The sequence below is a fragment of the Desmodus rotundus genome, chromosome 1 (genome assembly GCF_022682495.2).
Source record: "Desmodus rotundus isolate HL8 chromosome 1, HLdesRot8A.1, whole genome shotgun sequence".
Classification (NCBI taxonomy): Eukaryota; Metazoa; Chordata; class Mammalia; order Chiroptera; family Phyllostomidae; genus Desmodus; species Desmodus rotundus.
This window is the reverse complement of record NC_071387.1, coordinates 199,698,860-199,712,249: the sequence shown is the minus strand read 5'-3', so window position 1 is coordinate 199,712,249 and position 13,390 is coordinate 199,698,860. Positions and strand designations below refer to the sequence as shown.

Genomic DNA, 13,390 nt, shown 5'->3' with positions numbered 1-13,390 from the left:
TCCTTCAGTCTCTATTTCTAACTCCTTCTGTAGCGAAATACTTTCTCTGGACCAACTGCTGCCCAGAATTTCCCAGCTTCCCATAAAGCCCGGTGTGGTCCAGTCACACTGCAACCAGGCGAGATCTGAGTGTGGCCACTCGGGGCCTGTTTGCCTTTCCCTGTACTGCTTGCTGCTGGCTTACAGCCTCAGAGGGAGCCGGCCTAGGCCACTGGGACCACGGTGACACCCTGGATGATGGAGGAACAGGAGTGTGTAGAGGAGCTGCCATATCAATTTGGCACTTTCAATGGAGAGGGAAAATTCTATCTCGTCTATGCCGCCCTGTCACCCTGTGTCAGATGCATACGTTCTCACTAATGCTGGGAGTCGGAAGGCCAATGCTGCAGAGCAGCGCTGGTAACGAACAGAAGATGCTTTGGTCTTCTTTAGCCTTCTGTTAATACCTCTGTTTAATCCTACCTCACACTCCACAGTGCTAAATGCAGGCTTTGCCCACCCTCCTGCCTCCCGAAAAGCCCAGTCTGTCTGGCGGAAGTGTTTTCTAACAAAACACAGAGAAATGCCAATGCTTACATCCACGAAGACCCGGAGCAAACAAAGCAATGAAGACGCTGGACAAACGACGCAGGTCCAGTTCCGAGAGGATGTGGTGAGCGTGGAGCCGGCTTTCCCTGCTGACCCTGTCTGCCTGGGATGCTATCTGGAGACCAGGTCATTAAGGAATAGGAAAAGAAAACGCAAACCCGAAGCCAAAACTTAAGTCACAAGCTTCTGCAAGTCTTGGGGTTTTCTTCTTGATTTGAACAGTGAGAGCAGTTGGCTTGATGATTGTCAAATACTTTTTTCTCTTTTGTGAAGATGCAAAACCTCTCTAACATCCCACGTGTAAAGGAGAATAAAGGCGACCGAGTGAAGCAGCCACAGTCGCGGGAACACAGGAGCCGGGAGCAGTGAGCACTGGCTGTGTGGGGCCCCGCAGAGACACCCACACAGCCACCTCTCCTGAGCCTCGAAGGCCATCTAAATCAGTCCGATGGTTGATGGTGCAGAGCGGCTATACCCAAGGCCTTCTTTTCTGACTGTGCTTTCCTCTTAAGATTGTTTGTAAACATCCATAAAAATTCTCTCATCAGACTTCTAAGCATTTCATGCCAAAGGATAGTTGCTAAAAAAAACAGATGCTAAAAACCCTCTGCTTCTACAATCTAAGTCCACAGATTAAAAAGCAGGAAAGTGAACCTTTCTGACCATCCTAGAGACTTCGTGAACAAAAAGAGTAAAAAGGGTCAGTGCAATGTATTTTGAAAGCAGGCTTTTTCAGACACTCTGCAGGGCACTGGGGTGCATGGTAACGGGTTTTCACAGCAGCTCCCGGTGGACGGGGAGTTGAAAGAGGACTGTATCTCAGTAATAACAGAGTAGTACTTGAGGCAGGTTTACTGGAAAGACAACTCCTGGAAGAGTGAGCCATTGAATTCATACCTTAGCCCCAATAAAAACATGCTCTGGATTAATGATGAGCACTAAGGCCCAGTGACTGATGTCCTTGTCCTTCCCTTGGACTCTGATCCGCTTTGCTAAGAGGGAGAGAGAGGGAGAGACGACGGGGGTGGTGACATAGCCAACAGGAAAGACGTGGGCCTGGGCGGTGAGAGCCAGCCCGCTCATCTTCGCGGCTGTGACGGACGAAGCCTGAGCAGCGCTGGTCAGCGCCGGTCTAGATAACTCAGCATGCATTGTTCGACGGGCGTCTTCCTTCTGTCGTTCCTGTGTTCTCTTCGCGTGCTCTCAAGAAGCCACGAGAAGTCAGTGCCTCGTTCAGACCACAGTAAAACAACAAGCCAAGGACCAAAGTGCTGCCCTCACGGCCAACAATGCTGGGTGACAGGGAAGTGACTGAGACACTTGCCAATCATGGAACATCTGGACGATGTTCTGGGGCCGCAAGGGCTGCGGTTCCACCACTTTCTATGCAAGTGGAAAACCATGGACTCTGCAGTTCCCAGTGACCGGCCCAGAGAAGCGTCCTGGATGGGGCCACAGTGCGTCCCCCACCCACCCCCAGTGTTGCTTCTTGGAGGGCGGCGTCACCTCAGTGGGCAGGAGGTGCACACCACACTGGGGTCTCACTGCCCGGCGCTTCCCCAGGCCCTGAAGGCCTGAGCGAGGGCTTTGGTGGTAAAGACAAAGTCTACTCATATGGTGCGACGTAACCACCAAAAACAATAACAAAAACACTACGCTTCTGAAGAGCTTTTACTGCAGGAAATAACACTGGGAAAATATTTTTTAAAGGGGTGGCAGGAAGTTGTTTATTATATAACGTGATTTCAGCTATGTTAAAGTGTGCCAGGAAAAATCTGGGAGGAAACATAGCAAAATAGTAAAATTTGTTTCTTCTTGGTGGCAAGCGCTGGTTATCTTCTTTACAGTTCTCTGCACTTCCCAAATTTTCTACAATGAGCACGTATCAGGGAAACCTATTTTCCCTTATAATAAAAAACATGGGGAAGAGGAGATGCTTGGTTATGATGGAAACAACCAGACTCCTGGCTAAAATCTATTTCTGAACATCAAGTGCAGGGAAACAAAACTATACGGCAGCTCTAACTCACTGACTTTGAGCTCATTCTTCTAGGTTAAGATTTTCTTCAAGGAAACCCTGTTTACTTAAGTGGACGTACATCCCATCAAGGGTCCTTTGGCCAATTACACTGCTCTGTATGTAGGGTAACGGTGAACTTTAAAAACAAAATAACTGGGCTTGGGATTCGAGATGACTTTATTACAACACAAATCAGGTAGTCACTTACGGACGCCATTCGTTCCTCTACTGGAACCGCCAATTCTCAAAATATTCTGGGAGCATTTTGTGGCTACTGCTCAGGAAAATCACTCTGTCACTTCAGTAACTCCCTATTTTGGGCCCAAAATGCTTTTCCCAGTGGCACCTCATTCACCTGACTTGACTTCAAGTGGCTCTCAGCCTGTCCTAGGAAGCCAAATTTACTCACAAAGAATAAAGCTCCCAACCACTGAGAATATTTACATATTAAACAAGTGCCACAGACTTTCAAAAATAATTCTGCAATGCAAGTTTTCCAACCATATTTTGAATAACAATTCTTATAATACCTGACTGACCCCCATCCCCAAAACACTATTCTGAGCAGGCCAATGTTTCTGGGGGGAGGAAAAGGGATCCATTATGGATTAATGAGAAGACTACAGAGTTAGACTGGTTTTATATTCTAGTAAAAACTAAGAAAAGCCTTAGAAGAAGGCAAAGATTTTCAAGTACAATAGAGAAACCGAAGCCAACAGTGGTTGCTTTGATCCTCTGCAGGGGCAGAATCCCAGGCTGGAGACCAGGGGGGCCCTTTCCAGAAGAACAATGTTGATAAGGATAAGGCTCCGCCACCTTTTCTCCCCATCTGCTTTGTTCACCGTTAGTCCCCTCTGGCTTCACATCAGAACCACCCAGGGAGCTTTAAAACCAAAACCAGTTGGCTGGCAACCTCGGGACAATGGAATCTCAGTCTCAGAGGGTAGAGCCTGGGTACGTATGTGGGGTGTGTATACTGCTTATTCCTTCTTTCCCTTCCTTCCTGCACTCCTCCCTCCAGCTCCACCATCCCTCCAAGTCCCCAGATGATTTGGATGCACTAAAACTCAGTCGGGGTGAGACCCAAGGGCAGCTAGTCCAGATGAGGATCATGGCTTTGGCCCACAGAGCCTATCTCAGCTGACAAAGTGAGCTTCCAAACCCCTCATTCATTTATCACCTCACGTCATGATTCATAAGAACAGCTTTCCAACCTGGGCCTGCCATACGGCTCCTGCAAAGAAGGGTGGCAAGAAGAAGGGTCCTTCTGCCACCAATGAGGTAGTGACCAGACAGTACACCATCAGCATCCACAAGTGCATCATGGAGTGGGTTCCAGGAAGTGTGCCCCTCGGGCACTCAGAGATCTGGAAATTTGCCGTGAAGGAGATGGGAACTCCAGATGTGCACACTGACACCAGGCTCAACACAGCTGGCTGGGCCGAAGGAACAAGGCATGTGCCGCGCTGTAGCCAGGTGCAGTTGTCCAGAAAACATAATGTGGATGGAGATTCACCAAACAGGCTCTATATGTTGGTCCCCTACGTATCTGTCACCACTTTCAAAAAGCTACAAACAGTTAACGTGGAGGAGAACTCACTGCTGATTGTCGAATAAAGTTATAAAACTGCAAAAAAAAAAAAGAACAGACAGTAGGGGACACTGCTTGGTCCCTACATGCAATTTTAGAAAATGAAGTTTTCTAAATGGGGGATAAGAAGCATGCAGTGTCAACCTCACTGACCACACACACGATGCAAACACATTAAAGGCACAAACGAAGAAACCACGTGGGCGCCTGGTCATCATCGGTGGTGAGCTGTGTGCTTCTTTTCCACCACGAACCACCTTCGTGACACCTACTCCTGTGCTGGCCTGTTGACGTGAGAGACAAAGACCACATACCGGCAGTATCTTGGGCTGTCACATCCACGCCATGTGTAACCATGACCCTGAGGCACTCCACATGTCCTTTTGTAGCAGCAAGGTGAAACCTGGAAAAGAGGTAACAACATCCTTAAGGTGTCCATTCGTTAGACTTCATCGCTGACAACATTTTCTGCCAATTCACGTCCACTTTCACTCGAGCTCCCTAACCACCCAGTGAGTAGGTATTATCATCAACCTCATTTTTAATGACGAAGCAACTGAGGCTCCAAGTGTCTGACAATTTGCTCACTGACACTTTCTATTAAGAAATGTAGCTGAAGCCGGGTCTTAGGTCTTCCAATCCAAAGACCATGCTTGGGAAAAAGTAAGATTCAACTACATATGTGTCACTTCACGCAACAACACACACAGAGTCCCTACTGGATTCAATTGCTAAACAGTAAGGACTTTATCAACTTTTTTCTGTTGTCTGGTGCTTTCCCTAAAGCCGTTATTTTAAAGTGACTTGTCTGACCTAAACAATGGTCAAGGCTCCTGGACAACATCCGTGTCTAATCCACTGTGTTCTGGTTGAATAACAAGTGTCGTACACAACTTTGGCAACGTGTGCTGAGCATCTCACTGCCCACGTTCATGTAATACATTCCCTCTTTTCATCCACGTAACAGCCTTTGGAGGTGAGTCCTGTTACTATCTGTATAGATGGTAGGTACAAATAGCATTAAACAAAGCCCACAACCAGGCTCCAGAACTCGATGGCATTTGGGAGTACACACCACGCTCAGCCCGTTTAGACTTGCCACTGGAAGAAGAAATAACACCCAAATGCCTCACCGATCATCCCTGCAGGTCCCTGGGGCGAAGGGCATTCCTACAGGCAGAAGGAAGGCACAATTACCCTGCGCATTCCAGCCCAGGGGCTGAGAAGGCCAAGGCCCAGGGGAAGGTCTCCACGCTGGAGAGGTCAATGAACACTCCAGGTACCTACCAGCCTCAGTTCTGTTTTAGGGAGTTGCCTTCTTGGGATATTTGCCATCTGGCACCTGTCTGTACCTCTGACTTATGGCCCAGGCAGTATTTTTTCACAGGATACCTCGCTGGGGCCCAGGGTCATGCCCAAATAGCAAATCCGAGGGGAAAACCAATCCGAACCCAAGTCAGCAGGATCGCACACCTCTGTTCTGGAGATCCGGGCTGAGCGAACACGGACAGCTCAGCCAACGGAGATACTATAGGTTAGCCGTGTACCTTTGGGAAGTCAGTTTAACCTCCGCTGTCAGGTGTGGGAGGAGTCAGATGACACCTGAGGCTCCCTGCAGCTCTAACAGTCTATCAGTCTAGCCTGCCTGGCTCTGGTTGCGCCAGCTGTAAGGGCGTTTGTGCGGCCAGTAACGCATAATGCTTCTCCACAGTCACAATCCACTTCGCAGGCGATTTCACATTACGGTGAAACGCTGATCCTGCGGTCAGACTTGGGAACATGGAGACTTACTTAAATGGAATCCTGATTAAATACAGAATAACCCCAAGAACCTCCCTAAAGAGCAGCACAATCACACCTCTGTTTCTCGTCACTGTTGGAGTAACACAATTTTACAGTAAGTTCACCTTTAAGCAGCAAATTGTTTAACCGATCGTGGTGAAAGGTTTTTAAACGCCCCTAGCCTCAGTAACAATATACGTTACATAATTTAATTGCTCTCCAGGACATGAAGTCACCAGTAAGTGTCTCAATTACTCAACTCTGTTTTTGAGGCTATTCATCTAAATGCCCCAGGTTATTAAGCCCTAATATTCATTAATATTTACCTTCTTCTCTTAATGTCTATATGTTTGCTTCTAACCTGTTCACTCTGCTATCTCCTATGACCAGGGCAGAAACCAAAACTATGTGGACCAGAGGGCAGCAACATCCTATGTTATAAGCAAGAGTACCAGGACTAGTGATTGGCATGTGCACACACCCAAACACACATGCGCAGACATACAGGAGTGGCAGAAGCAGGTTTTCTGTGGTCAGTACCCAAGGACAGAGTTTATTCTTATATTATTACTTACTATTTTATTATTTCTCATATGAACAACAGTAAACCTCCTTTTGCCCCACCCCGTGTAACTTTTGATTGAAGCATAACCCCATGCAAAGAAAACCACATATCGTGATGGTATAGCCTGCTAAATACATTTTCACAAGTGGAGCAAGCCCACTCTACCTTCACGCTAATAGAGATGTGGCTGGAGACCCAAATGCCCTCCTCGTTCCTGCTGCCAGCACCCAGGACCTCTCCACGTGCCCCTGCTGGTCACCGACCCTCCCAGCCATATTTATATTTTTCCTATTCTGAGGCCTCTCGGATTACCTCTGCACTGCAGGCGACAGAAGGGGTTAAAATTGCAGACACGTGTGGCAATGAAGCATTACTGCAGGCCACCTCTGCACACTGATGACTGCAGTCTGATGTGGTGTTCTGTGGGTGACTGGGCAGTTGTGGGGTTCCAGGGTCATTTTGTGGAGGGTCAGGGATGATTACAAGACAAGAGAAGTGAAATGTTAGGGAGCTGGACTCCACACCCAGCCCCACAAGAAAATCTTTCTTAGACATTGCTTTCTGAAATCAAATCCTTGCTATCAACATACATCGACCTGCCTTTCATGGCTGTAACACATTTTACTGAGGGATCCAGTTGCTTAAGGTTACACTGTATATGCTTTAATAAATGATGTACGCATGCAGTGAGTGTGTGTGTGTGTGTGTGTGTGTGTGTGTGAGTGAGTGAGAGAGAGAGAGAGAGAGAGAGAGAGAGACTGTTTCATTCTGCCTCTCATTAGAACTTGGTTCAGGAAGTGACTTTTTCCTCTATTCTGGGAACTCTCCAGCTATTCTCCTGGAGAATATTGTGTCCTGCTGAGATCATAAAATAATGACAGTCTTTTCCAAATTCATAATTTTCTCACATATTTTACCAAAAACTTCAGCAGTCCCCACTCTTACAGATAAAATGAACAAACTACCAACAAATAGAAACAGCTGATTATATAAGGACAATCATGCTTATAATTTTCCAGCGCTTCATCTAATCTAATACTTTTAGTTGATGTGATTCAGTTAAATATGTCATTATTTCAAGGTGTTTTTCACATAAGACTCTAACTCCAGGCGTTTGTCACAATATTTCCTATGTCACACAAGACCCGCGGCTCTCCTCTCTAAAGCGCATGAGCATGAGGACTAGCCTAAAAAGCAGGAAAGGGAAGAGTGCGTCATTTTTGCCAGAAGTTTGATTCATTTGTCCAGACGGACAAGGAACTCACTATGTCTCATCACTCCTTCCCCCTGAGTGTGTACTTCTGGGAAAGGGGAGCGCAGCCGAGAAGCACCGCAGTGGAGTTTGCTCCTGGGAATCTGCACCAATGCTGTGCTTTCCACCTGCCCCCTCCAGGTCTTGCCCACCCCCTTCATCCCTGGGGCCTGGGGCCTGGGGCCCAGGAGGCAGACCTCTCTCTACAGGACTATGCCCAATGGGCTGCCTTGTCCTTTGGCTTCTGAGTGTGTTCGACCAACAAGAGACACAAGAGACAGGAGGATGGGACAAGCGTTCTGGGCACGATCCCCTCCCCTCTCTCCCTGCCAGGCCCGGGTTGGCAGTGGCTGCGTCCTCTCTGAAGCCCACAGTGTGGGAGCCCGCTCTCCCTTGGCTTGTGCAGACCTTTTCCCTCCCTGCACCTTCAGGTGGGAAGAGACTGCCACTGTGACGTTCCAGGGCTGCCTTGCCAACCTGGCTGGTTCAATCCCACCATGATGTCCCTGTGGATCTATTATTTGATTAAGTATTTATAAAGACAAAACCAGGCTTTAAAAAAAAACGGGTCAACTCCACATAGAAGAGAGTTGATTATTTAAGATAGTTGGCCACTGTCTTGTTTTTCAGTGAAAGGTGTGAAAGTGCAGAGGAAATAAGGCACAGATGAGACATACAATGTCTACCTGCAGCTTCCTAACCACCATCTCCGCGTATTACAGCAGCAGGCCCACGCTCCACCTAGTCACCTTGTACTGGAACCGCAACCTCTGCCATCAGGAATGTGTCACTTTGTGAATCGTCCTCGGAGAGAAGGCTGCCGCAAGACAGAGCCCTGTCCTCCCTCCCCCTGCCCAGCCCAGTGCCTAGAAGCAGCTCTTCGTCAGGAGTGTAGTAAATACCACTGCACAGAAGCACAAGGTGGGATGATGACTTTGTTGGCTTTCTGTTCGTATTTAATGTGGAGATCCACTCATTTTAACTTAAATAGTTGTACTAGACTTTAATATATTCAGAAAATCTAGTCTGCATTCCTAATATCAAAGATTTTAAAAAATTAAACAAAACTTCCAACATTAGAGCTTTTTAAAACTTAGAGGAGGGACAAACAGTCAGATGAGAAAACGTAACAGGAAGCACGACATCAGGGAGGTAAGGCACAGAATCTTTAAGGGCTCAGCCTAGTTGGGTTTGAACGTGCATTTTGCCACTTATTAGTGTCTGATCTGGGGCAAAAGCTCTCTGTACCTCGCCTTCCTCGTCTGGGGCTGTGAGGAGTGAATGTGATATACATAAAAGCTCTGAACAAAATACACCAAGCATGTAGAAACACTAAAAAAAGACAACCAAAAAACCCTGCCACCAGTTATTACAGCCTCACCAACACAAGGCAAGACAGGGTCTGGGACATGTTGGACTTTGTCTTGATGTTCAGAAGTCAGGCTGGCAGAAGCTGAATCTGAACCACCACTGCATAAGAAATGAAGAAGGAAGGAGGGAATGAAGGAGGGAAAAGAAGGAAGAAAGGAAGAGAGGGAGGGAGGGAGGGAGGGAGGGAGGCAGGCAGGCAGGAAGGAAGGAAGGAAGGAAGGAAGGAAGCTATGTGCTCTGCCATTGAAGGCAAACTCAGGAACAAAGTTGTAGACAGCTGCAGACAACAAAAAAACACCGAAGCCTTGTCTGCAGCCCACACTTGAGCCGCTAACATTCTGGCACCTCTCATACAAGTGATAATCCCCAAAGCAGGGCTTGGCAGCGGCAAGTCATTAACATTTAGCCTCTGAAGGTGAACAGGAAGCAGAGCCAACTTTTAATAAGACACTCAAGTGGAAAGTTGGGTTTTGTTGGGTGGAAAAAACATGGTTAATCAGTGACAGAACCTGCACTGGCAGATGACAGTGAGTAGGTTTCCTTTCTTAAGCAGTGACTGATAAATGTAGGCATCCTCAGTAGGTGGCAGTCCGGGCGACTGATGGGCTGGGGCCACCCCGTGTGGATGGCAGGCGGGCATCTGTGGGGCTACCTCAGGCTGAGGGAGCAGATGGTGTCCCAGGTCAGCAACTTGACTAATAAAGAGCACGGTTGGTGGCCTCCAGTGGCCTTTGTCCTGGATAAACAGTGAAAGAATACGCCTTTATACAGAGTTTGCAGACTGGGGTGAGATGGGAGGGGCAAAGCAGTAGGTTGACGAATGCCCCCCACCCTCAAACAAAGCAATATTCTTGGCAATGTGATTTCTAGGGTACTGAAACTAACCAAAGTAGGGGATAGCGTTGCTATTTCGACAGTTGTATATTTTTGTAAGTATTGCTCTAGCCAAATATATCCATTCACTCGTGTATTTACTGAGACTAGGGTACAGCTGTGCCAGACACTGTTCTAAAGCACTGAGATACATGTGGTGGGTAAGACAAACCTGCCCTCGTGGATCTCGGCTTTTAGCAGGAAGACGAAAGACAAACCTGTGGTTTGCAGCTGGGGGTGAGTGTGCTGCCCTCCTCTGCATACTTGGCAATGTCTGGAGATATTTTTGTTTATTTAAGGGGCACAGGCAGGGCACTCACTGGCATTTAATGTGCAGAGGCCAGAGATGCTGCCCAGCGCCCTAGAACGCATCAAACAGTTCCCCATAACAAGCGATCACCCCTCCTCCGGTCCAAAATGTCAACGGTGACGGGTTGAGACACGGATTATCCATGAAAAACAAATGTATAAAGCCGAAATAGAATCCTATTAGAACAAATTAAACAAAGACTGAAGAAACTTGAGCAGATTTAATCTTTTTGTTGACAAAATTCACGTACCATAAAATTCACTATTTTAAAATGTACAATTCAGTCATTTTTTGTGTATTCATAAAGCTGTCCAACCAGCAGTCCTGTCTAGCTCCAGGACATTTTCATCGGCATCAAACACAAAACCTGTACCCATCTGCAGTCCCTTCCTGCTCCCCTGTCACCCCAGTCCCTGGCAATCAGTTCCCGTCTCTGTGGATTTGCCTGTCCTGGGCATTCGTGAAGACAGCACCATACAATACATGGTCTTCTGTGTCTAGCTTCTTTCCTTTGGCAAGTTTTCAAGGCTCATCCATGTTACAGCACGGATCATACTTCACTGTTTCCTTAAAAATATTCCACTGTAGAGACAGACCCTATGTTGTTTATCCATTCCTTCCGTGGTCACGGTCATTCGGATCATTTATACTTTTTGGTTGTTATGAATGACGCCGCTAGAACACCGACGCCCCAGGATTCGCATGTTCTCGGTGCTGGTGGGTAAATGCCCAGCAACAGTGGAGGAGGGCTCCGACTTCTCCACGTCACAGCCAAGACTCATTATTGTCTGGCAGATTTTCATTTCAGAGATGAGAATTTTAATTACAATCTAAATTTTCCAGAGGTGAAATGTTCACGTCTTTCTTAACGAACTCTTTGAGGTTATTTTCATGAAGTATCAGCTGATGTTTTCCCTTAGAAAAACGTAAAGGAGGGAATGCAAAACAAATTTAGAGCATGTCTGTGTTTGTTTCTGTGTTTGTTTACCCCTAGTTTAAAAGTGTGGCCTTGCCTTTTAAAGACGAGGAGTATCATTCAAGAGTCGATACAGCAGTGTATCCCATGAGAGACTTTGCTGGCACACAGACAGGTCAACAATTCAGTGGAAGAGGGAGGGAGGGGAATAAAAGCCTCATATCCACTCCTCTAACCCCAGGCCCAGAGGCAGGGACACTGGCGAGCGTCCAGGGATGGAGCAGGGTGGCTCTCTAGAACTCTCCTGCAGTTCAAGTGACAGCAGTCCAATAGCTTAACTCTTGCCCACTGGGAGTGGTCTGCGCACCAGGGGCTCATTAGAAACGCAGGCTCTCAGTCCCGCCTCCCACGTTTGCTGAATCGAAAGCTGCATTGGACGTGAAGGTCTGGGAAGATGACAAGTGGATGACAGGTTAAGAACCTCGAAGCCATCATTCTCACCCAGCCTCCCATTGTTTCAAAGTTCTTTTGAAAACATAATCCCCTCAGCCTTAGAAACAATCTCGTGGCTGTGTTCCACAAGAAAGGAATCCTTGCTGTTTTGAGTTGCATTACAATAGGGAATGTTGAGCTCAGCTGGGCCCTTCCTCAGGGACCACCGGAAAGGCGCACAGGGAGCAGCCTGCAGACCTGCCTAATGCTCCTTTGATCCCGTGGCTGCTTACTGATATTTGGAATTTCTCTGCTTTTGTCACTTGGAAAGTTACCAAGGTTTCTGTGCTTAAGAGTTGTGTGGCTCCCAATTTCCCCACCCTTCTCCCACCCCCAAGAGAAGGTCGGTTCACTGATGTTCCCAGTAGCCTGAAGCAGCAGCTGGGTGGCAGTTGGAGGGACAGTGAAGAGACTAGCAGAGGGAGAGTGAGTGGCCTACAAGACCGGCGTCCCACGGCTGGGCTTGTTGCCGTGTTGTGATGCCATCGTGGTTCAGGCTCCCTCACCTCTAAACCACGTTCAGGGAAATTAAATAACATCATCATCACTAATAATAGCAGCGTATCTATTAAAACACCATGCACTAGCTATGTCTGAACTCATTACGACCCCAAGAAACCTATGGGAGGGGGTCACTGTTATCATCCCCATTTTACGGAGGAGGAAACTGAGGCACACAGATGTTTAGAAACGTGTCCAAAGTCCCAGAACAAGTGGGGGAACCTGGATTCTAACCAGGCATTCTGCCTGCAGAGTCGGCCCTTCACCCCGTGCCGAGCAAATGCAATGCCTGTTAAATCACTCTCAGACACTATATAATATAACTTACTGGCTGGGCTGCTCTTTAAAAAACAAAGTTTAAACTGAAAAAATTGAAAGTCTTTGGCTAAACCGCAAAGGCTGGCTTCTCACCGGGGCAGAGGAAGGCTGCCAGGCTCTGCAGTGGACGGGAATGTAATCCAAGCGCGAGGCAAACAGAGCCGCCACGGAGGTTTCATTTCCTACCAAACCACTCAGGGTGTTGCGCAAACCTTTCCGAAATAAATACTTTGGGACAAGGCTGGGATGTTCCTCAAGGCTCTTAACCCGAAGGGGACTTGAGCTGTCGCTCTTCAAAGCCCCACGGTGTTGGCCTGGAAAGCTCCTTCTCGCTTTCAGAGTGATAACAAACAATTCTCTGGCTTCACACTGCCCGCTGAACTGGAGAAGTCAACACAGAGCTGGAGAAGTACGGACTCACAAGACTACTTGGAAAAGACCGATTTTTTTAGGCATAGCCACTCACACAAACTACACTCAAACCAAATTCTTCCTTGCCCTCTTCATTCTACTCCAGCTCCTGATACGACAAGAGCCGGCAGTGAGGTCAGGCACGCAACCAGCTGGCACTGTGACTGCGGGTCCAGTTCCTGCCACTGCCCCTGCACCAGGGTGCAACGCCCCAAACCACACCAAGAAATGACCACACACCAAGCCCCACCAGGATGAACCATGCCCCGACTCCCAGAGTCACAGAAGGTTCCAGAAGGATAAACTAGTCTAACATCCTCATTGCACAGGTGAAGACTCAGAGGCTCAGAGAGGCCAGGATGTATGTGAAAGATCAGGTCTTGAATTCACTGCTCCAACT

The 13,390-nt window shown here is 47.7% G+C and overlaps 1 protein-coding gene across 9 annotated transcripts in view; it reads right to left on the bottom strand.

Moving 5' to 3' along the window:
• The window catches only part of RAI14 (retinoic acid induced 14), a 125,133-nt gene that overhangs the window by 26,115 nt on the left and 85,628 nt on the right, over positions 1-13,390 (bottom strand). For all 9 annotated transcript variants that reach the window (XM_045186185.3, XM_053914177.2, XM_053914187.2 and 6 more), the window contains one exon: positions 4,514-4,602. In XM_045186185.3, coding sequence (XP_045042120.2) covers positions 4,514-4,602 — 89 coding nt within the window. The remainder of the gene's footprint in view (positions 1-4,513; positions 4,603-13,390) is intronic.